Below are 26,599 nucleotides of genomic sequence, written 5' to 3' on the forward strand. Positions count from 1 at the left end.
GCACAACTCCCTCATCACCTTGCTCATAAAAGGTGTCCCCTGGTCGGTCAGGATCTCCTTCGGCAAACTGGTCCGGGAAAACACATGGACCAACTCGCAGATATATTCTTCACGGAGGAATTTCTCAGGGGAATTGCCTCAGGATAGCATGTGGCATAGTCCAGGATGACTAATATATACTGATGGCCCCGGGCTGATTTCACCAAGGGACCGACAAAGTCCATGGCAATTCTCTCGAATGGCACCTCAATAATGGGCAATGGCACAAGGGTGTTCCAGAAATGAGATGTGGGGGCAGTTAACTGACATGCAGGGCAGGACCTGCAATAGTTTACTATTTCCCGTGACATCCAGGCCAATAGAACCTCTGCACAACCCGTTCCTGTGTTTTTTCCACCCCCAGGTGTCCCCCCAAGATGTGTGAATGGGCCATGTCCAATACTTTCCGTCTATAGGGGCCTGGTACTATAAACAGCTCTACCAACTCCTCCCTTATTTTCGTGACCCGGTATAACAACTCCCCACTCATAAAATAGGGAAACCTTGTGTCTGCTCCCGGCTCTTGTGCAACCCCATTAATGACGGAGACATTGTTGAAGGCTTCCCTCAGCATTGGGTCCCTATGTTGGGAAGTCCCAAAATTCTCACCGGCCACCCCCAACTCCGGAATGTCAGATACAGGGGACACTTCCTCCTCATCCCCCACAAGGACACAAAAAGGGAACCCATCTGCCTCTGGTGGTGGCAATACCTTATTAGGGTTCATTGGTTTCCTGCTCTTGCTAGCGACCACAGAACCCTTACCCCACAGCTCCAAAAACAGACAGAAATCCTGGCCTATAATTATGGATGCAACAAGTCCTGAATGACGCCAACTTCATGGGATTCGGTGCAATGTGCCATTTCAATGTTAACCCTGGCCATAGGGTAGTCTTTTGCATCGCCATGTATGCATCGAATGCCGACCTTTTTACCCGGGAGTAGGTTGAGAGGAAAAGTGGCCCTTACAAGGGTCACCAAGCTCCCGGAGTCTAGCAACGCCATTACTGCTCGGCCGTTCACCTTCACGGGACATGCTTGTGGCCCCTCATTAGGTGGAGAGTTCACACTGCAAGCTGGATATGCATAGTATGAACTACGGCATCCCATGATGCAGTCCATCTGCTTGGTGGTCTTGGGACAATGGGCAGCTATATGTGCAGGCCTGTGGCACTTCCAGCAAATAATATCACCCGTGGGGACCTTGGGCACTGCCTCCCCCGCCCCTTTTGACTTTGATGCCCCACCCCTTTTTGGGACTCCGCCCCCTGCTGGAACCCCCAATACGGAATAGGCTGCTTCCCCAAGGAGCCTTCCATCCCCTGGTATCTCTCGACCAGCCCGACCAGTTCATCGGCATTCTGGGGATCACCCTGGGCAATCCAAGTCTGTAGGGGTCTCGGCAGGGAATGCACAAACCGATCCATCACCACTTGCTCTACCATCTGTGCAGTAGAAGACTCTGGCTGCAGCCATTTCTGGACCAGGTACAACAGGTCGAACATTTGGGAGCGAGGGGGTTTGTCCGGGTGATAGGCGCAGCAGTAAACTCGCTGTGCCCTGACAGTCATTGTCACCCCCAAACGTGCGAGAATCTCAGCTTTTAGTTTGAGATACTCCTTGGCGTCTTGCAAAGTTAAGTCATAGTATGCCTTCTGGGGCTCCCCCGTCAGGTATGGGGCCAATATCTCTGCCCACTGCTCTTGCTGAAGTTTTTCCCTCTCAGCCACCCTATCAAATACTGCCAGGAAGGCCTCAACATCCTCCTCAGGGGTCATTTTCTGCAATGCTCGTCTTACCGCCTTCCTGACGTGGGTGTCATCAGCCAGACCTGGATTTGGGGCACTCGTCCTGCCCTGGATGGTGGCTGCCAGAAGCTGCATCTGCTGCCATTGCTCCTGCTGGCTCTGCTGGAACTGCTGCCGTTGCTCCTGCTGGCTCTGCTGTAACAACAGCCTGTTAGTCTCCTGTTGCTCTGACTGTGCCTGGACCAGGTGTTTCAGCGGGTCCTCCATTTTTCCAGGCAATGCTTGCTAGCTTGCTGAAAACTTGACCCAGGACATGCAGTAACAGTCTCACAGCTCTGCTGGGAACGCTGCCTGCACGTCTAGCACCAATTGTAGGGATTTCATTCACTTAGGTGAACGGGTGGCAATCAGGAGGCACATTCCTTTTAAAGTTCATAGGGTTTATTGCGGCATAATCCATAAAGCAGCACAAAACAAAAGAAATAGCCTTTTTTAGCTCATGCAAAAGAAAGCACAAATGTCCATTACTTCAGGCTCAGTCTTGGAGCCCCAGCACGAACAGGAGGCGTATCCCTCTCCACATACAGCTCTGTGTTTCAGGAGTAGTCTACATTATAAAGGTATAGCCACACCCACGAACCCAGCAGCTGGCTAGTCAAGTGATTGTGACCTCACCACAGGTCCTTGCAAAACATCAGAAGTACAGTCATATGTTAAAGTTTGGGCACCCCTATTAATGTTAACCTTTTTTCTTTATAACAATTTTGGTTTTTGCAACAGCTATTTCAGTTTCATATATCAGATAACTGATGGACTCAGTTTTATTTCTGGATTCAAATGAGGTTTATTGTACTAACAGAAAATGTGCAATCTGCATTTAAACAAAATTTGACCGGGGCAAAAGTATGGGCACCCTTATCATTTTCTTGATTTGAACACTCCTAACTACTTTTTACTGACTTCCTGAAGCACTAAATTGGTTTTGTAACCTCATTGAGCTTTGAACTTCATAGCCAGGTGTATCAAATCATGAGAAAAGGTATTTAAGGTGGCCACTTGCAAGTAGTTCTCCTATTTGATTCTCCTATGAAGAGTGGCATCATGGGCTCCTCAAAACAACTCTCAAATGATCTGAAAACAAAGATTATTCAACATAGCTTTTCAGGGGAAGGATACAAAAAGTTGTCTCAGAGATTTAACCTGTCAGTTTCCACTGTGAGGAACATAGTAAGGAAATGGAAGAACACAGGTACAGTTCTTGTTAAGCCCAGAAGTGGCAGGCCAAGAAAAATATCAGAAAGGCAGAGAAGAAGAATGGTGAGAACAGTCAAGGACAATCCACAGACCACCTCCAGAGACCTGCAGCATCATCTTGCTGCAGATGGTGTCACTGTGCATCGGTCAACAATACAGCGCACTTTGCACAAGGAGAAGCTGTATGGGAGAGTGATGCGAAAGAAGCCGTTTCTGCAAGCACACCACAAACAGTCGCCTGAGGTATGCAAAAGCACATTTGGACAAGTCAGTTACATTTTGGAAGAAGGTCCTGTGGACTGATGAAACAAAGATTGAGTTGTTTGGTAATACAAAGAGGCGTTATGCATGTAGGCTAAAAAACACAGCATTCCAAGAAAAACACTTGCTACCCACAGTAAAATTTGGTGGAGGTTCAATCATGCTTTGGGGCTGTGTGGCCAATGCTGGCACCGGGAATCTTCTTAAAGTTGAGGGTCGCATGGATTCAACTCAGTATCAGCAGATTCTTGACAATAATGTGCAAGAATCAGTGACGAAGTTGAAGTTATGCAGGGGATGGATATTTCAGCAAGACAATGATCCAAAACACCGCTCCAAATCTACTCAGGCATTCATGCAGAGGAACAATTACAATGTTCTGGAATGGCCATCCCAGTCCCCAGACCTGAATATCATTGAACATCTGTGGGATGATTTGAAGCGGGCTGTCCATGCTCGGTGACCATCAAACTTAACTGAACTGGAATTGTTTTATAAACAGGAATGGTCACAAATACCTTCATCCAGGATCCAGGAACTCATTAATAGCTACAGGAAGCGACTAGAGGCTGTCATTTTTGCAAAAGGAGGATCTACGAAATATTAATGTCACTTTTATGTTGAGGCGCCCATACTTTTGCACCGGTCAAATTTTCTTTAAATGCAGATTGCACATTTTCTGGTAGTACAATAAACCTCATTTGAATCCAGAAATATAACTGAGTCCATCAGTTATTAGATATATGAAACTGAAATAGCTGTTGCAAAAACCAAAATTGTTATAAAGAAAAAAGGTTAACATTAATAGGGGTGCCCAAACTTTAACATATGACTGTATAATGCTATCCATTAGGGCTTATGTGTACTAAAGAAACTCTCTGGGCTTACATTACAGAGACAAGCCATCTCTGAGACACATACCTCCCATCGACTATACAACCCTTAGCCACGCCACTATATATATATATATATATATATATATATATATATAATTTGTCACCGTAAAAGGGGGCTTCCATACACATTTCTTGCACAGGGGCCCCAGGCTGTCATTGTCCATCCCTGGTCTCCGGTACATGTGAAAACTGTCACCACACATGCCAGACATGCTGACGTATGATATGGCCCTAAGTACAATGTGTAACAAAGAAAAGAAAAAAGTTGTCACAAAAAGTGAGACTTGGTCTGGAAGGTCTAAGGGCTTATTGAAACATCAGATTTTCACAGATAGAACTTTTACCTATTATAGTCTATGGGGCTGTTCATATGTTCATATATTTTTGTGTACCAAGTGGTCTGCACAAAAACACAAAGACATGTGCTTTTTTCATCTGAGTCATGGATCAAACTTGTCAAAGTAAGTCTATGAGTTGTTGTATTTTTTTCACACTGTTAGATAGGAGAAGCTTGAGAAACCTACATTTTCCCCTCACTGCATTGATCCTCTAAAGTTGGGTGTTCTTGAAGCGATGGCCGGGGAAGCCACCACCGTGCAGGGAGACTACGGTACACAAGATGAGGTGCAAACAACAAAGGGTTAATTTATTGACAGGCAGTGATAGGAAGGTGTAAACAGTGGTATGCAATGACAAAAGCAATTCACTAGAGTGATGTTCTTTAGCTTGGCCATCAAATAGCACGGTGGTCCAGCTATCACAGATCAATATATTCTTCAACAGGTAAAACAACACAATAAACGTATTATGATGCTACTCTAACTATAGCCTAACTGGTCTCTGCTAGGAGGCCACATGGCTGCCGTGCTCTGTCTATTGCAGCCTATCCCAGGCCCTAACATATGCACAAATGGGGTTAAAACTGACAGTAACGTTGAGGTCTCAGTTTAGTCCTGGGGGCCCCCTGCAGTCCTGTAAGATGGTGTGCACGTCTATCCGGAAGCTCTGAGAAATGTGGTCTTCTACTTGTTTAAGGATCCTGGAGAAGCTCCTGAAAACGGTAGATTCCTTTTCTTGTATTTCTTCGTGGCTCCTCACGACAGCACAGTACAGCCACCTTTATTATCCCCAGAAGAGTCTACACAATCTCATCAGTTCAATCAGTCACAGGCTGTGCATCTTCTCCTCAGATCCAGGCATGCTAGCTTCCTGAAGAATCTTCAGCACAGAACACTCACACAGGAAACAGCCCCACCCTCTCTAGTGCTGGCAGAACAACACACACAGTCTTTTGCAGGGGAGACAGAATGTACCATTGCATCAGCAAGGGGATGCTGTCTCTTAAAGTGGCAGCGTGTCTCTGCTGTCCATAGCAACGCCACCCCTGTACATACAGTGCTTCAGAGAGGTGCACTGCTCATGATAGGGAGTGCAGATAGACTGGTCAAAGCCTTCATTTACGTATGATAAATTGACTTTAGAAATATTTTTTCTACAGATCTGTTTATGTGTGTAATATAATACAGGGACTGTTAGGCAGGGTGCTTATATATGCAGACTCAACTGTAGTGGTTCTGAGGGCGCAGGGGACCTGACAGGTTCCATGTAAATTGGCTGAGGGGCTAGGTGGTCTACCTAGGACAAGTGTGCAAAAACTACGGATTGTAAATAACAGATTCCGTTATCAACTACAATAAATAAATTGCTTAACTAGAAGCGCTATTTAGTTCTCTTTTGCACACTGTATAGTTTGCTGAAAGGCTCACGTTTTAGTGAGAGGCCAAAAAATGAACAAATAATAAAACCATGTATGGTAGCCATAGGGTGGGCCCCTAGAGTCAATTCCATTGGTGGGCCCTAGGCACCCCAGTCCGAAGTGATTAGGTGACTTTATTCTTTGGGCCGGTGTGATTACAGTGATACCAGATTTATATTTGGGTTTTTATGTTTTGCTACTTTTACACACTATAAGACGCTTTTTATTGTGAAAACTAGTTTAGCTATAATGTGTCATATTTCTGTCAACAGAGTCATGTGAGGGCTTATTTTTTGCGGGACGAGCTGATGTTTTTATTGGTACCATTTTCAAGCACATGACATTTTTTGATTGCTTTCTATTCCGATTTTTGAGAGACAGAATAAACAAACAAAGGCAATTCATGAATTGCTTTTTGTTTTTTTATATCGTTCCGAGTGTGGTAAAATTGGTAAGGCAGCTTTATTCTTCGGGTCAGTATGATTACAGCGATACCTCATTTATATCTTTTTATGTTTTGTCGCTTTTACAAATGAAAATTATTTTAATTATTTTTGCATTAATTATTATTCTGAGAGCTATAACTTTTTTTATTTTTCTGCTGATGGAGCTGTATGGGGATACGGTGACATTTTCAGCGGTACTATTTTTATTTACATCCGTCTTTTTGATCGCGTTTTATTGCACTTTTTGTTCGTCAGTATGATGATAAAGCATTGTTTTTTGCCTCGTTTTTTATTTTTTTATAGTGTTTTCTGAAGGGGTTAACTAGTGGAACTGTTTTATAGAGTAGGTTGTTAAGGACCCAGCAATACCAAATGTGTACTTTTATTGTTTTTTTTATTTACATAAATAAATTTATTTAATGGAAAAATATTTATTTCTTTATTTAAAAAAAAATATTTTTACACATTTTAATATTTTTTAAAAACTTTTTTACATTGTCGCAGCTGTTAGACACCCAAAAAAAACATGCGGGGATCCGTGACACTCCATGCATACCCAAGCACCCGATGCAAACTGGAATAGTGAGCACTTGCACTCACCACTAGCTTTTATATTGTCATCATTTTTCTTTTTTTTACTTTTCAAAGAAAAAAAACAATTCTAACTACAGCCCTAACACTAATTACAAAGAATGGAAAAAATACAATAAAATTTTTTTATAATTTGTATCTAACTAATGGGTGAAAAAGGGGGATTTGATTTACTATTTTTTTTTAGGGTCTATCACAGTGATCAAAAGGAACCAATGGGAAAAATTCCTTATTGTTGCCGGGTACCGGCCGGCAGATCTCGGCAGGTCTCGGCAGGCGCACTGTGCATGCGCCCGACATTTTTTTCTGTGAAAATAACGTGGAGGGCCGGGGGATGGAATAGGAGGGACCAGTGGATGGCGGAGGTATCGGGGGGGCTCGGGGGACCCTATTTCTCTCTTCTCTGATATGCTAGATCATATCAGAGGAAGAGAGAAATGAATTTTACATCTTACTTTTTTTATCACCGTTATTCGATTAATGATAAAAAGCAATGCTGAGGAATAAGCACCCTTAGCTGCTGCAGTAAAGAGGCGTATCAGTGGTCGTTAAGGAGTTAAACACTTGCAATTGTGGAAGCTATTATTATTCCAAGATGTATTAATTAAAATCAACTTTAAAATTAACTTTGCTTGTGGGAAAAGCTCTTTAGGTGATATATTGACAACTCAGGTCTATCAGAGCAGGAGTCGCTTTGGCTCTTAGCATGGGTCTTGAGCATGAAACTCCTCATATGAATCAGGGTTTGTAAACACAAATGTATCACATACAACCATCAGAACCTGTTTCAACCTACAAAAAAAAGTGATTCTTGGATTAGTTACCTTGTGCTGACATCTTCAAAGTTCGTATCCTTGTCACTGTGTCTTGTGATCTCCACTCACAGTAATAGGCTCCAATTGCATCATTTGTCTTTTCTTTTTTCCAAAAGACTTTCTTTACTGATCTCCTTTGTTCATCCTGGATAACTTCCAGAGGGTCCTTAAGTTTATTTACAACAGTTTCAAGGTCTCTAGCAATGGCAATCGTTTCTGGTGAACTCCATTGAGGGGCAATACAAGTCATGGATGTTTCAGAATTTGGAATTAATGGAAGTGAATTCACTAAAATCAGATCTCTTAAGGCTTCCACCCCACCTAAAATGATAGGTTATTGAAAAATTAGTGATGGAAAATAACTTTATTACAGTATACGATATAAAGAGATTACAGAACTTGTCAGGGTATAGTATGAAAAAATAAGAATCAGCAAAAAGTGCAGTCTTTATGACCCACTAATGAATACCCTCAAAAATCATATCTAACTAGGAAAGAGAGACAGTATAAACTAATTCATAACTTTTAATATGTGGTCTAAAAACTGGATAAATCATAACAAACAAACCAAAGTGGTAAAGTGCAAGTGCTAAAAAAGTTATCAGTGCTCAATAATAAATGGTTTGAACTCACCAGTATAGTAGTAATTCTCTGCAGGTCTTAGGTATGCAGGAGCTCAGAAGATAGTTGTATAAATCTGGGAGGGGAAAGTTTCTGATATCCCCTGTCATGCCACTGTATTGCACCTGCCCTTACATGGACAGTCCCCAAGTAAGGCTCATAAGATGTACCCACCAAATCATGTCAAGTCTCCCTACGAGTTTCCTCCCCCTTTTCAGGTACCAGGCTTTAAAGGAAAAGGTCCCAACTTAAACTAGCTGGACCTGACAGATGAGTTGCTTGCCAATAATAGAATTCTCTTAGTTCCACACACACACACACACACACACATATATATATATATATATATATATATATATATATATATACATATATATATTATTATTTTTTTTTACTCCCCTGATGAATCCCCCTAAGGGGGGAGGAAACGTGTAGGGAGAACTTTCTCACAATCTCAGTGATGTCAGATGGGTAATAGGAGTTCACAGAGAGACACTGAGCACACGCTACTCAGTTTCTCTGATGGATGACAGGCTGTATAGTCGCATCATGCAAACATGCAGCCTGCCATCTAGATGTAGCAGAGCTGGACCCGTCGTGGGACAAATAGATTAGCAGCATCTCTGCGGAAAGGTGAGGAATATTGTTGTTTGTTTCTTTAATTCTTTTGCAGATGATGAGGGCATGAGGGGAATGGGCGAGGTCGTAAGTATGGTTTAATTAAGATTATTAAATGAGTCTGTGTCATTCTTACAATTAAAGGACTTTTTTCTGTGTGTCTGTGTTTTCTTACATGTGACTACGGGGTTAGTAAGGGGGGCGTCTTATTGATGCCTCACCATTACTAACCTCGGGGCTTGATGCCACCTGACAAAACAAAGGTAACATCAACCCCCCAACTATCACCCCACTTGCCACCGCTACAGGGCAAGTTGGAAGAGAGAGGCTAAGTGCCAGAATTGGTGCCTTTTCTGGGGTGGCTGAGAGCTGATGTTTTTAGCCTGGTGTGGCAGTATCCATGGCCCCTTCATAGGCTATTAATATCAGCCCACAGTTCTCTGCATAGCCTTTGCTGGTTATTAATTATAGAGGGATCCTATGTAATTTTTTTTAGGTCCCCATTTTAATAGCCAGTAAAAGCTAAGTATACAGTTGTAAGCTGATGTTAATAGCATGGGAAGCTCCATGGGTATTACCCCCTTCCCAGGCTAAAAACATCGGTCCCCAGCCGTCGGCTTTCCCTCTGCTGGTTACCAAAGTTAAGCCCCCTGACGAAGGCTGACACCGAAACGCGCGTCGGGGCTTGGCGCATCCAGGGGACATCTTCCGTGTGTGCACATTAAGGTAATCCATCCAGAGACTTTATTTTTAGCCATACTCATATATTTTTATTAATATTGTGGTCTGCATTACTACCTCTTTTTATTTGGACATTTTGTCTTTTGGGCCCCTCTTTGAACATCTTTGCAATTTACCCTGTGGCTACCATTTAGCACCTTACTTTGCACACAACACTTTTTCTTATTGCACTTTATTTACCCATTGCAGCGGCACCTTTATAGTGTTGATAAGCTTATTTATGATACGGTGATAATAGCTATTTTTCTCCGCTGGGTTGCAATAATTTGATATTATTGGTGTCCCCAGTGTTGTGCTCTATTGTTTTCCCACCCCCTTCTTTTATATATTTTTCTGTATTGTCAATAAAGGATATACGGTAATATTGTACTATAGGACACATTTCGTTTTTTCTTCTGTGTGTTTCGTTTATTCCCCATTTGTCCTCTATATCGTCCATGTGTGCACATATGGTGGTGTTACTATTCTTTTGAAGACTGTGATGTTATACCACATATTTCATATGTGCACTCTGCCTTGAGATTATTTTTTAGTGGTTATAAAAGTTGCTTGGGAGCCCAAGCCATTTTTTTAGCAAAGTAATATTTTATTAATTAAATACATGTACAGTAAGCTGCACACACACTGTATTAATTGTATTTGTCACAGACATCTGTATATTTACCTATTCTATTTGTATTTACTGTAATGTAATCCATCTATTCTATGTAATCCATCTATTCTATCCTGTCGGCTCCTACAGTGATTTTACAGTAGACGGCAGATGAATTGCCGGCTTTTCTTATATCGATCTATCTATCTATGTAATATATATATATACATGTGGGTGTGTGTTACTGACATCTATATATCTGTGCTTGATATGTATATATCTATTCTATCCTATTCTAACCTGTCACTCTCTGATTTTACTGTACGCGTCACATGAATTTCTGGCTTTTATTCTATCTGTAACGTCCGTCTGCGGTTCTGAGCTGCAGCCAGGCAACACCCCGAGAAATACTGATACCCTTTACCTCTATACAGGGATCTGGATTTACAACAGAGCCCAGGAGGTAGCTGTCTGAATATGAGCAGAGGCCAGAGCAAGACGGTCGTCAGAGTGAAGTACAAAAACGGCAGGCAATAGCAGAGGCCAGAGCAGGACGGTCGTCAGAGTGAAGTACAAAAACGGCAGGCAATAGCAGAGTCAAATTCAGGCCAAGGTCAGAGTCAAAAACCAGGAGGGCGGCAGAGGTACAGAATCGTTAGGAAGTAGCAGAGTCAGAATATCCAGGCCAAGGTCACAAACCAGGAGAGTAGCAGAAGTACAGAATCGTCAGGCAAAAGAGGGGTCAGAAATCCAGGCTGAGGTCAGAGTCAAACAGAAATCAATCACTAAGTAACACACAGGGGAACCAAGAATATATCCGGCGGCTTGCAAGACCAGTCCCAAGGTATTTGAGGGATCAGGTCATCCCTCACAGGTTCCTGGACTGGTGATGTCATTAGGGCCGTCCCCAGGACTAGGCTAGACGGTGATGCAGTAACCCCCTGGTGACTGACAGAGGGGCGGAGCCTGCGCCCACCAGATGCCTGTGCAGGAGCCACTTCTCTGTCACCACCATAACTCACGGGTGGACCACGGCGCCTCCCAGTGGCTGAGGCAGGAACAGCCGTCCCCGAGTCTGACGGTGAAGTGGCGGTCCGGCGCCTCCTAGTGGCCGTGACCGGAACAGCAGGCCTCGAATCCAACGGTGACGTGACAGACCGGCGCCTCCTAGTGGCTAAAGCTGGGACCATAGGCCCTGAGTCTGACGGCGACATAATAGAACCACGGCGCCTCCCAGTGGCCGAGGCAGGAACAGCCGACCCCGAGTCTGACGGCAAAGTGGCGGTCCGGCGCCTCCTAGTGGCTGCGACTGGAACAGCAGGCCCCAAATCTGACGGAGACGTGACAGTACCCCCCCTTCCAAGAGGGGCCTCCGGACCCTCAAAACCTGGTTTGTCAGGGTGAAGGAGGTGAAACCTTCTAATTAGTGCTTTTGCATGGATGTCCCTCGCAGGGACCCAGGACCTCTCCTCCGGGCCGTAGCCCTTCCAGTGTACCAGATACTGTACGGACCCTCTTACAAGGCGGGAGTCAAGGACACCCTGGACTTCATACTCCAAGGACCCTTCGACCGAAACGGGAGGAGGAGGGGACGGGACAGGGTGAATTGGGGAGCGATACAACTTGAGGAGAGACTTGTGGAAGACATTGGGTAATTTGAAAGACTGAGGGAGTTTTAAACAGAAGGCCACCGGGTTAATCACCTCTATAATCTCGTATGGACCAATAAATCTGGGACCCAGTTTGGCAGACGGTACTTTAAGCTTGATGTTTTTGGTGGAGAGCCAAACCTTGTCTCCAACTCCCAGGTGTGGTCCTTTGGATCGCCGTTTGTTTGCTGCCGAGGTCTGTCTAACCTGGGCCCCTTTCAAGTTCGAGTTTACCTCAAACCAAATGGTTTTTAAACGATGTATATTTTTCTCTACTCCAGGAAGCTCCGATATTCTGGCCGAGAATGAGCCAAAGCGCGGATGCAGCCCGTGGTTTCAGAAAAAGGGGGTAGACTTAATGGAGTCCTGATACTGATTATTTAGCGCAAACTCGGCTAGTGGCAGATGTTCTGCCCAATCGGACTGGTGTTCTGAGATGTAGCAACGAAGGTATTGCTCCAGAGCCTGGTTGACACGTTCGGTTTGACCATTGGTTTCAGGGTGGTAAGCCGAGGAAAAAGATAGCTCAATACCAATGCGTTTACAGAACGCCCTCCAGAACTTTGACACGAATTGGGTACCCCTGTCAGACACAATATTGACCGGGGCACCGTGTAAACGTACCACATGTACAATAAACAGTTTACTCAACGTTTCCGATCTAGGTAACCCCGACAGGGGGACAAAATGACATTGTTTACTGAACCTGTCCACCACCACCCAGATACACGTCTTTCCATCTGAGGACGGTAGGTCCGTAATGAAGTCCATGGAGATGTGGGTCCATGGACTCTCGGGGGTGGGCAAGAACTGGAGCCAGCCGGCAGGGCGATTATGGGAGGACTTGGCGCGGGCACAGACCTCACATGCTAAGACATATTCTTTGCAGTCCTTAACCACCGTCGGCCACCAAAAATTCCTAGTTATCAATCTGGCGGTATTATTGAGACCAGGATGGCCTGCCAAGACAGAGTCATGTGATTCTCTAAGCACTTGTAGGCGAAATGCAGGCGGAACGAACAATTTGTTGGGTGGCGCAGTGTCAGGGGCTTGTTCTGGGGATTTACGGATCTCCTCCAGAAGGTCCAATGACACTGCGGACACAACGATCCCAGTGGCCAATATCAGAACTGGTTCACAGTCCTCAGCTTGTGAGGGGCAGAAACTGCGAGAGAGGGCATCGGCCCTCACATTTTTTGTACCAGGGCGGAAGGTGATTATAAAATTAAACCTAGAGAAAAACAATGCCCACCTTGCATGTCTAGGATTTAACCTTTTTGCTGATTCTAGGTATGTCAGGTTCTTATGATCGGTAATTACCGTGATCTTGTGTTTGGCGCCCTCGAGGAAGTAACGCCATTCCTCGAAGGCCCATTTAATTGCCAATAGTTCCCGATTCCCTATATCATAGTTTTTCTCCGTAGAAGAGAATTTGCGGGAAAAAAAACGCACATGGACGAAGCTGAGTGAGGGATGTAGTGCCTTGTGATAGCACTGCTCCCACTCCAACTTCAGAGGCATCCACCTCCACAATAAATGGACGGTCCAGATCCGGCTGAACCAAAACTGGGTTGGCCACAAAGCACTCTTTTAACGTAAGAAACACCTGAATTGCCTCAGGATTCCAGTTTGCCACGTCCGCCCCTTTCCGGGTCAGCTCCGTGAGTGGCTTGGCAATCTCTGAGAAACCTCTAATAAACTTGCGGTAATAATTAGCGAACCCCAAAAATCGCTGCAGCGCTTTCAGCGATTTGGGTTGCACCCAAGCCTTAATAGGCTGGACCTTGGCAGGATCCATGCGGAAGCCTTTACCTGAAACCATGTATCCTAAAAACTGTACCTCCTCAGCAAAAAAGACACATTTCTCCAGTTTAGCAAACAAGGAGTGTTCACGTAGTCTTTGTAGCACAGAACAGACGTGTTGAGAGTTTGTCACAGGGTCAACAGAGTAAATCAGAATGTCATCTAAATACACCACAACATACACCCCACAAATGTCTCTAAAAATATCATTAACAAAGTGCTGAAATACGGCAGGTGCGTTACTGAGTCCGAACGGCATTACCAGGTACTCAAAATGGCCAAGGGGTGTATTTAAGGCCGTTTTCCACTCATCTCCTTTTCTTATGCGGACCAGATTATATGCCCCCCGGAGGTCAAGTTTAGTAAACCAACGGGCTCCTGTTAGCTGATTAAAAAGATCAGGGATGAGTGGAAGCGGATACTGGTTTTTTATAGTGATTGCATTCAACTCCCGATAATCAATGCAGGGTCTGAGACCACCATCTTTCTTCTCCACAAAGAAGAACCCGGCCCCAACTGGAGAAATGGATGGTCTGATAAACCCTTTTCTTAGGCTATCTGCAATATAGTCATTCATGGCCTGATGCTCTGGGCCAGAGAGATTAAATATTCTTCCCTTAGGGAGACGGGCATCCGGAATTAGATCAATAGGGCAATCATACTCTCTGTGAGGGGGTAGCTTTTCAGATTCTACAATAGAAAAGACATCCTCAAAATCTCTGAAAGCAAACGGTATGAGGGGGGTTTTAACCTTAACTTGGTTTACTGCCAAGGATATGCAATTTTTCTGACACTGTGGGCTCCAGCGTACAACGTCACCCAAGTGCCAGTCGATGATAGGATTGTGCTGGCGTAACCATGGCATACCCAGAATAACTGCAGAGGATAAATTGTCCATCACAAAAAATGACACAAGCTCGGTATGTAAGGCTCCCACAGACATAGCAACCTTGGCAGTAACAAACTTAACCCCCTCCAGAATAATGGATGTGCCATTAATAGCCGTGGTTTTAATAGGGGCGTTAAGTTTCAGTAGTGTTACACCCAGATTCCTAGCAGTCAAGGAATCCATAAAATTTCCTTCAGAGCCACTATCCACATACGCGTTTAAACACAGCGTTTTCTGACCACATGAAACTGAAATGGGTAATAAAACTTTAGCCGCATCTGCGGGCAATACCTGAGCCCCTGGGCAACCATAGCCAGAGTAGTTGCCCAGAGGTCGACGTGACAGGAGCATGGATCTCTGAGGTGCAGCTCTCTCCCTGAAGACTCCAGACTGCTGCATAGTTGTCCAGGAAAATGAGAGTGATCTTCCAGGCTGGGCAATGCAGCAGGTGTTCAGGCTAAAAATCAGCTCAGTCAGAAGAAGGGAAAAAAAAAAAAAGTTCAGGGAGACTGCTTTTGTATATGTTGGGTATATACACAAGAAGCAGTTAATTTTATGGCCGGAAATAATGTAACGTCCGTCTGCGGTTCTGAGCTGCAGCCAGGCAACACCCCGAGAAACACTGATACCCTTTACCCCTATACAGGGATCTGGATTTACAACAGAGCCCAGGAGGTAGCTGTCTGAATAAGAGCAGCGGCCAGAGCAGGACGGTCGTCAGAGTGAAGTACAAAAACGGCAGGCAATAGCAGAGTCAAATTCAGGCCAAGGTCAGAGTCAAAAACCAGGAGGGCAGCAGAGGTACAGAATCGTTAGGAAGTAGCAGAGTCAGAATATCCAGGCCAAGGTCACAAACCAGGAGAGTAGCAGAAGTACAGAATTGTCAGGCAAAAGAGGGGTCAGAAATCCAGGCTGAGGTCAGAGTCAAACAGAAATCAATCACTAAGTAACACACAGGGGAACCAAGAATATATCCAGAGGCTTGCAAGACCAGTCCCAAGGTATTTGAGGGATCAGGTCATCCCTCACAGGTTCCTGGACTGGTGATGTCATTAGGGCCGCCCCCAGGACCAGGCCAGACGGTGATGCAGTAACCCCCTGGTGACTGACAGAGGGGCGGAGCCTGCGCCCACCAGATGCCTGCACAGGAGCCACTTCTCTGTCACCACCATAACTCACGGGTGGACCACGGCGCCTCCCAGTGGCCGAGGCAGGAACAGCCGACCCCGAGTCTGACGGCAAAGTGGCGGTCCGGCGCCTCCTAGTGGCTGCGACTGGAACAGCAGGCCCCAAATCTGACGGAGACGTGACACTATCTATGTGACATAGAGAATTGCTCTATGTAAAAGCTCATGTTAAAATCGCGTTTCAATTTTAGAAAATCTCATACAGACAATACATACAGCAGAAATAATAATAGAAAACGGGAATAGATCAATAGAGACAGGGAATGATAGGGAATGGTGGTGGATTTGCCTATAATGGATTCAAAATTCCATCTATTATGTGCCTAAGTAAAAAAAATTAACTAATAACATACATACAATTTGGACAATCATTCACTACTCAATGTGCATTATTCTGTTCATTCTATCTTGTGGGAGTGTCATCACTAGAAGCCAACATTTCAAAGGTTGTTTATGGTAATTAGCTTAGCTCTACATCCCGTATCATAGCATCGTTTGGTTGCCCATGCACATAAATTGCTGACTTTTCCAGTTGCATCTAGCGCCCTTTGCACTTTTTGCATGGGAGGAATTATCAAACACCCTTTTTGAACTGTAACTAAAAAAAAAAAATCATGCTGTACCACCAAAATGAATATATTTGGTAAGTTTTGGTAACTATAGGCTGGTGTAGATTTATACTATAAATTAGGCCAATTTCTGTTGTAAATTATAGTACTTCTGTCATACCATGGGAGCTTTCTTCCCTTAAATGCAAAGCTCTTTTCAAAAAAATTAAAACAGTTAGAAAACGGAATAGTCACAAATTCTGTCTGAATTGTACTGTATAGTGCGCTGTAATTTACAAATTTTTATCAACAGAAAATGGGCTTAAAGGAAACCTGTCATGTAAAAAAAATGCCATTAACCAGCAGATATGGGGTTATTCTGAAGGTCAATAACATTCTGAAGCGGTGCGAGTGCCACACGGAGAGCTCCGCTGCTGGGAGGATGTGAACTTTCTTCCTCCCGGCAGCCTCGGGCTTTCAGTTTTAGAGGCGCAGCCGCCATAGGTTGTGTCTGCTCAGTACACAGTGAGCGGCGGCTGTAACTATGCCCGCAGCACTGACTGATGCCCGGCTCAGCATTAGAGCCGGCAGTCAGTCATGTGGTGTCACTATAAAGGATAAGGGCCTGAGTAAAACCTTATCCTGGAAAAAGAATGTCTGAACGATTTCACACCCCAAACTATTTATATGTGCATGTAACTCTTTCAAACATAAGTCCAGTAATACTTTTACATGGCAAGTCGTTCTTATGTTACTGAGAAATCAGCATTTTAATTGATTTGCAAAAGAGACTGTATACCTGAAACTTCTGTCACTATTCCCCTCCCAGCAACACATCCTCATGCTTGACTGATTGCCTCTATGTTGAGTGACTTCAGACAAAGGAGCCATCAGTCAAGAAGGAGGAGGCAATGCTGGGCAGGGAATAGAACTGGAGTGACTGAGGTTTCAAATCTGCAGCCTCATTTGCATATCAATTAAAACACTTATTTCTCAGTAACAGAGGAAGGGACTAGCCATGTAAAGATATTGCTGGACTTGTCTTCAAAAGAGCTAAATGTGCTTATAAATAGTTTAGGGGGAGAAATCCTGCTGACAGATTCCCTTTAATGTAGCTACAGTATATTCCCAGAGAACCTTTAGGAAGTTTATACCAGTAAGCATGTTTAGTTTGGCTAGACACTTCAATAATTTATTAGGTACATTTTATAAGAAACTCAACCCATTGTTTTGAAAATGGGTTTCCCTGGAGTCTAGGAAGCAGTCATTCTTATAACTGAAATTTTACTGAGATATAGTAATGAAAATGGAATGTACAAATCCACAAGAAAATGTGTGTTTTTTTTCTCATTCCAGTTCCACAATGTTGTACATGTACGTATGTACCATAAGGGTAAACTGGGCAAAGTCAGTTTCAAATGGAGCTTTCTTCTGCTGTACCTTTCGGACCCTTCACGATGTCGGAACCTGAGCCCACAGCAGGATTTATGGTACTATGGTTAGGACCAAGACAGTGTGCGGTAACCAGAAGACTGAACTGTGGTGATTAGTGGACTTCTCACCAATTCCTTAGGAATCATTGCGAAACATGCGTTGCAGGGTGAGCTGGGGGTCAAGCAGTGTATTTTTTACATAATGAATATTATATACATATCTTGAAAAAAAAATCCCTTTCTGCAGGCAGGCGTCAGCGTTGGTGTCTGCGCTGCAACATGATCGCATATGTAATGTGTATGTAATTCGCTTCTTTCATGTTATCCTTAAATTCATAAAAAACAAAAATCAGTTTGAAAATGGTGCCAGCCGCAACTGCACAATAGCTGCTACTGCACCAGCAGCGCCATCTTGGAGGAGGACATTTTTTTCTGTAGCAAAATGGCGCCACCGGCACCTGCGCAGTGGCAGTTATCAGATCGCCAATAGCTGCTACTGCAACTGACATGTGCCTGGAACAGCCGCGGGTGGAATAGCTTTGACAGCAGCATTTAACACGCGCTTCCGGCAAGCAAGCCGGAAATCAGTCCATCGGTGACCCCCATCACGTGATCGCGGGTCGCCGATAGTTTGGCATGACAATCAGAGGTCTCCTGCAGACCTCTATGATTGTCACTGTCGGATTGTTATGAGCGCCGCCCGGTGACGATCTGATCATCGCCTGTATGTAGCAGAGCTGATCGGGTTATTGCAGCTACTATGGAGACTATTGAAGCATACCAAAAGTTAAAAAAAAGTTTTTAAAAGTAGAAAAAAATTTAAAAAATATAAAAGTTCAAATCACCCACCTTTCGCCGCATTCAAAATATATAAAAGTTCAAATCACCCCTCTTTCGCCCCTCTCAAAATAAAACAATTAAAAAAATCAAACATACACATATTTGCTTTTGCTGTATTCAGAATTGCCCGATCTAGCAATATAAAAAAAGAATTAACCCGATCGCTAAACAGCGTAACAAGATAAAAGGTTAAAACACCAGAATTGCGTTTTTTTGGTCGCCGCAAAATTGCATTCAAATGCAATAATGGGCGATCAAAAGATTGTGTCTGCACCAAAATGGTATTATTAAAAACATCAGCTTGGCACACAAAAAAATAAGCCCTCACCCAACCCGAGATCACAAAAATGGAGACGCTACGGATCTCTGAAAATGGCGCAATTTTTTTTTCAACAAATGTTAACATAGTAACACAGTATCATAGTTAGCAAGACTGAAAAAATACATTTGTCCATTCAGTTCAGCCTATATTCCGTCCAAATAAATTCCCAGATCTATGCTCATCTAAAGAACCAAATTACTGTAAGATACAATATTGTTATGCTCCAGGAAGACATCCAGGCCTCTCTTGAACCCCTCGACTGAGTTCGCCATCACCACCTCCTCAGGTAGGGAATTCCAGATTCTCACTGCCCTAACATTAAAGAATCCTCTTCTATGTTGGTGGAAAAACCTTCTCTCCTCCAGACGCAGAGAATACCCCCTGGTAACCGTCACCTTCCTTGGTATAAACAGATCCTCGGAGAGATATTTGTATTGTCCCCTTATATACTTATACATGGTTATTAGATCGCCCCTCAGTCGTCTTTGTTCTAGACTATTCTAGACTAAATAATCCTAATTTTGGTAATCTTTCTGGGTATTGTAGTTTCCCCATCCCCTTTATTAATTTTGTTGCCCTTCTTTGTACTCGCTCTAGTTCCATTATATCCTTCCTGAGCACCGGTGCCCAAAACTGTACACAGTACTCCATGTGCGGTCTAACCAGGGATTTGTACAGAGGCAGTATAATGCTCTCATCGTGTGTATCCAGACGTCTTTTAATGCACCCCATGATCCTGTTTGCCTTGGCAGCCACTGCCTGGCACTGGCTGCTCCAGGTAAGTTTATCATTAACTAGGATCCCCAAGTCCTTCTCCATGTCAGATTTACCCAGTGGCTTCCCGTTCAGTGTGTAATGGTGATATTGATTCCTTCTTCCCATGTGTATAACCTTACATTTATCACTGTTAAACCGCATCTGCCACCTTTCGGTCCAAGTCTCCAACTTATCCAGATCCATCTGTAGCAGAATACTATCTTCTCTTGTATTGACTGCTCTACATAGTTTTGCATCATCTGCAAATATCAATATTTTACTGTGTAAACCTTCTACCAGATCGTTAATAAATATGTTGAAGAGAATAGGGTCCAACACCGAATCCTGCGGTACCCCACTGGTCACAACGGCGCAGTTAGAAAATATACCATAAATAAAAAGAACCTAGACATATTTGGTGTCAATGAACTCGTAATGACATGGATAATCATTATGGCAGGTCAGTTTTAGCATTTCGTGAACATAGTAAAAAAGGAAAACAAAAAACAATTGTGGAATTGCACTTTTTTTGCAATTTCACGGCACTTGGATATTTTTTCCAATTTTCCAGTACACGATATGTTAAAACCAAGAGTTGTTCAAAATTACAACTTGTCTTACAAAAAACAAGCCCTCACATGGCCATATTAACCAAAAATAGAAAAAGTTATGGCTCTGAGAAGAAGGGGACCAAAAAATGAAAACGCAGAAACGAAAATACCTCCGGTCATGAAGGGGGTTAGAAAATTGTAAAAAAAAAGTGCAATAAAACACAATCAAAAAGACAAATGTAAAAAAAAAATGGTTCCACTGAAAATGTCATCTTGTCCTGCAAAAAACAAGCCGCCATACAGCTCCATCAGCAGAAAAATAAAAAGTTATAGCTCTTAGAATTAAGCGATGCAAAAATGATTTTTTTCTACAAAATATTTTTTATTGTGTAAAAGCTCCAAAAAATAAAAAAAATATAAATTGGGTAATCGTACTGAACCAAAGAATAAAGGTGCCTTACCAATTTTATCTTGCTCGGAACGATATATAAAAAAAAAACTAAAGGCAATTTCTGAAATGCTGGTTTTTGTTAATTCTGTCTTCCAAAAATCAGAATAGAAAGCGATCAAAAAATGGCATGTGCCCGAAAATGGTACTAATAAAAACGTCAACTCTTCCCAATGACTCTGTCAGCCAAAATATGGAAAAATTAAATCTGTCTAAATATTGTGATTCAAAAACTGAGCGCTTACACCGGAGTTTCCGTGTACATCTCTGAAATACTTGATTCAGACATAACCCCCAGTGCAAGATTCCCTACAGATGGAGGCACTGTGGATGCCATAGGACCTGTAATCCGGAGGTGTTCGTCTTTTTAGGGTTCCATACAAGTGCCGTCGGCCACAGTTTTGGGCACTTCTGAAAATTACACCAATAAACAGAGGCCAGATGGAGTCCAGAGTAACTCTGCTGCCTCACTATAGTGAATGGATCCCTCAGGGGTTTCATCTGCCACGTTACTCGGAGATTTAGATGGAAACCCCAAAGTAAGTGCTCATCATAGAGCGCTGGATAAATGTGATCCCAAACGTTAAGTAAAATGTTACCAATAAAAACTTCAACTCAATCCAAAAGCAAGCCCTCACTCAGGTCTGTCACCTATTAACGGAAATACAGGGGGCTTCAACGTTACTGGTAGCACAAAGGCTCTGGAAAAGAGAAATGGCTCCTCGCTCCCCAAAATTCAGCAAATTCTCGGCTCCCAAATCCAAATGCCCCCCTCCTTTTTGAGCCCCTAAACTACTTATAGCGCCCACATGTTTGGCATTTCTGTAGTGATGAGAACCTGCTTAATTTACAGGTGCATGTCTCCAGAAGCATGAGCTGGGTATAATGTACTGGTGACTTCAACGTACCGATCACTACACCATACTGGTCACTACAACGGAAGTTTGTAATTTTCGCTCAGTAACATCCACTTCTGCTTGTTTCTGGAAAACACCAAAGGAGTCAATATTGTCACTACATCTGTAGATAAATTCCCAAAGGGTTCTATTTTCCAAAATGGGGTCACTTGAGGGGGGATTCTGCTTTTATAGCACTTAGGGGCTCTTTATATGAAATCCGCAAACCATTCTAGGAAAATCTGCCCTCCTGGAGGCATATAGTGCTCCATCCCTCATGAGTCCCTCCATATGGCTAAGGCTGGTTTCACATTTGCGCTTTATAGCGCAGCGACGGCCTGCGCACGGCCTCCGCTAAGCCCCGCCCTCTGCCGGCTCCCTGCCCGCCCCATCCGGTCATCACCGCCTACTAGCGCACATGGGCGCTTGCAATCTGCGCACCCTATCTTTAGCATAGGGTGCGCAGATCGTGCGCTGGCCGTGCGTTAGCAGGATTTTGCCGTGCGCTGCGCACTTTTGAAGGTGCACCCATGTGCGCCGAACGCAGCATGCTGCATTTCGGTGCGCACTGCGCACCTTCAAAAGTGCGCAGCGCATGGCAAAATCCTGCTAGCGCACGGCCAGCGCATGATCTGCACACCCTATGCTAAAGATAGGGTGCGCAGATCGCAAGCGCCCATGTGTGCTAGTAGGCGGCGATGACCGGATGGGGTGGGCAGGGAGCCGGCAGGGGGCGGGGCTTAGCGGCGGCCGTGCACAGGCCGTCGCTGCGCTATAAAGTGCAAATGTGAAACCAGCCTAAGCAGTACTGTACATCCACATATGGGGTATGTCTACATTCAGCAGAAATAGTGGGAAACATTTTTGTGCCATTATTACCCATTTCCCAGTATGAAAATGTAAAGCTTTGGGCCAGCACACAATCTTGATGGTAAAAATCATTTTTTCTTCACTGCCCAATGGTATAAAAGTCTGTGACTCACCTGTAATGTCAAAATAATCACTGCACTCATCGATTAATTAATTGAGAGGTTTAGTTTGTAAATTGTTGTCACTTATGGAGGGTTCTACTGTTTTGGAACCTTTAGGGGACCTGCCAATGTAACATGGGACCCTCAAAAAAGTGCAATATGGCGCTACTTCCCTTTTGAGCTTTGCACTGTGCCTCAAAAGTAGTTTTCAACCACATATGGGGTATCAGTGAACTCAGGAGAAATTGCAAAACAAATTTTAGGGTCCATTTTTCCTGTTAACCTTGTGAAAATGAAAGTTTGTGCCCAATCAGTAGTTTTCCTCCACATCTGCATACTCAGGAGAAATTACACAACAAATTCTATGGAGCAATTTCTCCTGTTACCCTTGTGAAAATGAAAATGCAAATTTAGGAGCTGAAAAATTTATTTGGGAAAAATTTGATTTTTTTATTTCCATGGCTCTATGTTATAAACGTCTGTGAAGCACCTGTGGGTTCAAGATGCTCAATACACATCTAGATGAGTTCCCTATGAAGTCTAGTTTCCAAAAGGGTGTCACTTGTTGGGGGTTTCCACTGTTTAAGCACATCAGGGGCTTTCCAAACATGACATGGCATCCGCTAATTATGCCAGCAAATTTCACATTCAAAAAGTGAAATGGCGCTCCTTTTCTTCTGAGCCCTGACGTGTGCCCAAACAGTTGTTTTCTTCCACATATGGGGTATTGGTATCCTCAGGAGAAATTGCACAATAAATTATATGGTCCATTTTCAGTGGGATCTATTGAATCATTCCAGAGTTATTACCTTATAAATTGACAGTGGTCAGAATTGTAAAAATTGGCCTGGTCAGGAAGGTGAAAACAGGCTTCGGAGTGAAGGGGTTAAGGATAAGGCTTGTTTCACACTTCAGTTTTTTGGTGTCAGTCAAAATCCGCCAATTTCGGAAAAAAATGGATCCGCCCAAAAAGGGGCAGATCCGTTTTTCCCCCATAGACTTACATTAATGGCGGATCTTGACTGACGGTCGTCCGTCACACCCTTTTTTTGACTGATCCGCCAAAATTTTACCTTCTCCCGGGTGGATGAGACGGACTCTGCAACTTTTTTTGGTTGACGGTCCGCTATTTTTAACTGCGCATGGCCGGAAACTTTGCTCTGGGAACATTTTTAACCCTGAATGCTGTATCGGGAGCGGGAGAAAATCTCTCTCTCTCACCGCTGGTGCCTGCCTGCAGCAGGGGATTTTTTATTTTCAAGATATATATGATATATGTGGCGCCCCTGAGGGTCCAGTCGCCACAGAGGTACTGCACCTCACTCAGAGGTGTGGTGCCCCACAACCAGGTAAGGTGAGTGCATCCAACCAGATTCCAACACCCACACCCCACACACGCTAGTAGTGTAGCAGAGCACCCTTTATGGCTCCCTGCTTGGAACAAGAAGATTGCTGGGAGGTGGGCGGAGCATCGCTTAGCGCGGGAGCAGGATAGAAAGTGAGATGAGATCCCTCTGAGGGAGGGAAAGCAGAAGGACGTGACTGCAGCAGCTCTACTGCTTAGAGGCTGCTGGACGGATTGGAATACAAGGGAAGCTCCCTAGGAAAGAAGGTTCTTCTGGGACACGGCTGAAGCAAATTCCCCGTGGGTCCCTTATCCACACTGACTACAGGTCAGGTGGAGGGAGAAACTGGTCACAAAGGGAACGGCCCCTAGCCTAGATCGCATTCTTCAGGGTGCCACTACCAAGCCGACAGCTTTGGTTACTTTATGGACCATCGCCCTTACCACAGTTAGTCCGACTGGAAAGGCGGCTATATAGAATCACAGAAACGGTGAGGCATTGTCTGAACAAGATTCGCAGCTGCTGGCCCAGAACGATAAAGCAAATTGTTCGGTAACGACCAGGAAAGGCACACACTGACTGGGAAAGCTGGAAAGGTGCATTTCATCTTATCTGGAAGTTGGCTAGACCCCTCACCTGGAGGACGCAGCACTGAAGCGGGCATCTGTGTGTACAGCAGAACTGTGAGTAAAGCCCATTGAACTACATGCCACTGTGTCCTCTGCATTCTTTCTGCGCCACACATCCAGCACTGCTACATCTTCCCTTCTATATCACTTCAATATCTACCACTCATCTCTTCTGCCCTGGGACTACAACTCTACCTGTGGAGGGCTTCAACATCTTAGCTGCACCCAACATCTGTCCCAGAGAAGCAACACTGCAGCGCTGGTCAATCTGACCAGAAACCACAGGTGGCGTCACAAATCACTACATAAACTTTATCCCCATTCAATGCTACCCCCTTTACATGACCGCCTGAGGCCACGGACCGGGTCACTGCCACTGTGACATTTCCCATTGAAGTTAATAGGCTTGATACCGAGTATCCCACGGCCTCTGGGCCACGCCATATACTTTATGTAAAATAAGGGGCAGATCACTGAGGGATCAGTGACCTGTCAGAATCCATACTGGTGAATACCTAAGCAAAGCACCACATGAAGCCCCCCCCCACAGGCCTCCCCGAAACACTGGCATATCATTAACTCAGAACTGAAAATAAAGATTAAACAATCACAAGACGGATTTCATCAACCAAGGTATCACTTGAATCAGTATAACGGTGCCAACCTGACACTGTCTGTAAGTTACTGTGCTTCCAAGCCATTTTTATTTTTATATGAATGTTGCAAAATCAAACCAAAAAATAATGGTGAAATTTAGTTTTTTTTCACAATTTCACTACCATTGGTAGGAAAAACGTAAGTAGAATAACACTAAAGCTTTAAATAAATAAATCAAGTTAATTGCAGTTCTATCTTGTGTACTGTGGCTGTCACTTAATAGTTAATATCATTCCAAAGCACTGCAAAAACTATCAGTGTAGCCCTGGCATTATACTGGGCAATTTGTGGCTGTCATGGTGTGTAACATAGAAGCTAGAAACAAACAATACCTTCGTAACAAACTTTACAGATGCGTGGCTGTCACCCAGCACTTTTTTCATTGGGATGTTATTCCAGCTCTATAGGTGCTGGAGTGTCTATTCCTCCCATTATCTAGAATCATTCTAGCATTATCCAAAGGCTCGTCTGGCCTGAACTGAACACTGCCTCTCTGTTATGCCTGTATGCATAAGACCCATTCCCATTTTAGATCCTTCTAATGACTGTGCTGCTAGAGACAGATTACACTTGACAACAGTCAGTGGAGAGCATGTTAGTCAGACGTAGGACACTTAATGGGAGTCACTATGGAGTAATTTTGAGTTGATGTGATTCGGAGTAGATAAAGTACTGTCTAATTTATTATTCTTTTCTTAACAAGATCAGTACATGACAGGGTAATTATAAAATATGCATGGGCGTCACAAGGAGCCCCTGAAAGTGATTTCATTGCCCCCAAATAGCTCTGATCTCAATATCATCGGATCTGTCTGTGATTATAGGAAGAGACAGAAGGAATTGCACCAGTGACATCCACAGAAGATCTGTGGTTAGTTCTCCAAGATGTTTGGAACAACCTCCCTACTGAGTTCCTTCAAAAACTGTGTGCAAGTCTGCCTAGAAGAATTGATTCTGTTTTAAAGGCAAAGGTAGTCACACAAAATATTTATGATTTAGATTTCTCTATTGTTCACTCACTTTGCATTTTGATCATTGATAAAAATAAACTAACGCTTCTTGTTTTGAAAGCATTCTTACTTTGCAGCATTTTTTCGCACATCTGCCTAAACCTTTCACCCAGTACTGTGTATACGAGTCATGAAGAATTATTAAGATATGGTATTTAGCATAACATAGTATATTAAAATGCTCTTTTGATTAAACAGTTACCATAGCAGAATTAGTATCCCAGGGATTGCATCAATAGAGCAATGACTGGGTTTTCACTCTGCATTTTTTTTTTCAAATTTGCTT

The 26,599-nt window shown here is 43.8% G+C and overlaps 1 protein-coding gene across 3 annotated transcripts in view; it reads right to left on the bottom strand.

The window, feature by feature from the left end:
* TEK (TEK receptor tyrosine kinase) overlaps positions 1-26,599 on the bottom strand; it is a 197,850-nt gene that overhangs the window by 110,383 nt on the left and 60,868 nt on the right. For 2 of the 3 annotated variants that reach the window (XM_073543677.1, XM_073543675.1), the window contains exon 2: positions 7,816-8,127. The exons of the other annotated variant lie outside the window; for it this stretch is intronic. In XM_073543677.1, the coding sequence (XP_073399778.1) occupies positions 7,816-8,127 (312 nt within the window). The remainder of the gene's footprint in view (positions 1-7,815; positions 8,128-26,599) is intronic. 3 annotated transcript variants of the gene reach the window in all.

This window comes from Dendrobates tinctorius, unplaced genomic scaffold (genome assembly GCF_039654945.1).
Source record: "Dendrobates tinctorius isolate UK_male_01 unplaced genomic scaffold, ASM3965494v1 ptg000134l, whole genome shotgun sequence".
In the NCBI taxonomy this organism is placed as follows: Eukaryota; Metazoa; Chordata; class Amphibia; order Anura; family Dendrobatidae; genus Dendrobates; species Dendrobates tinctorius.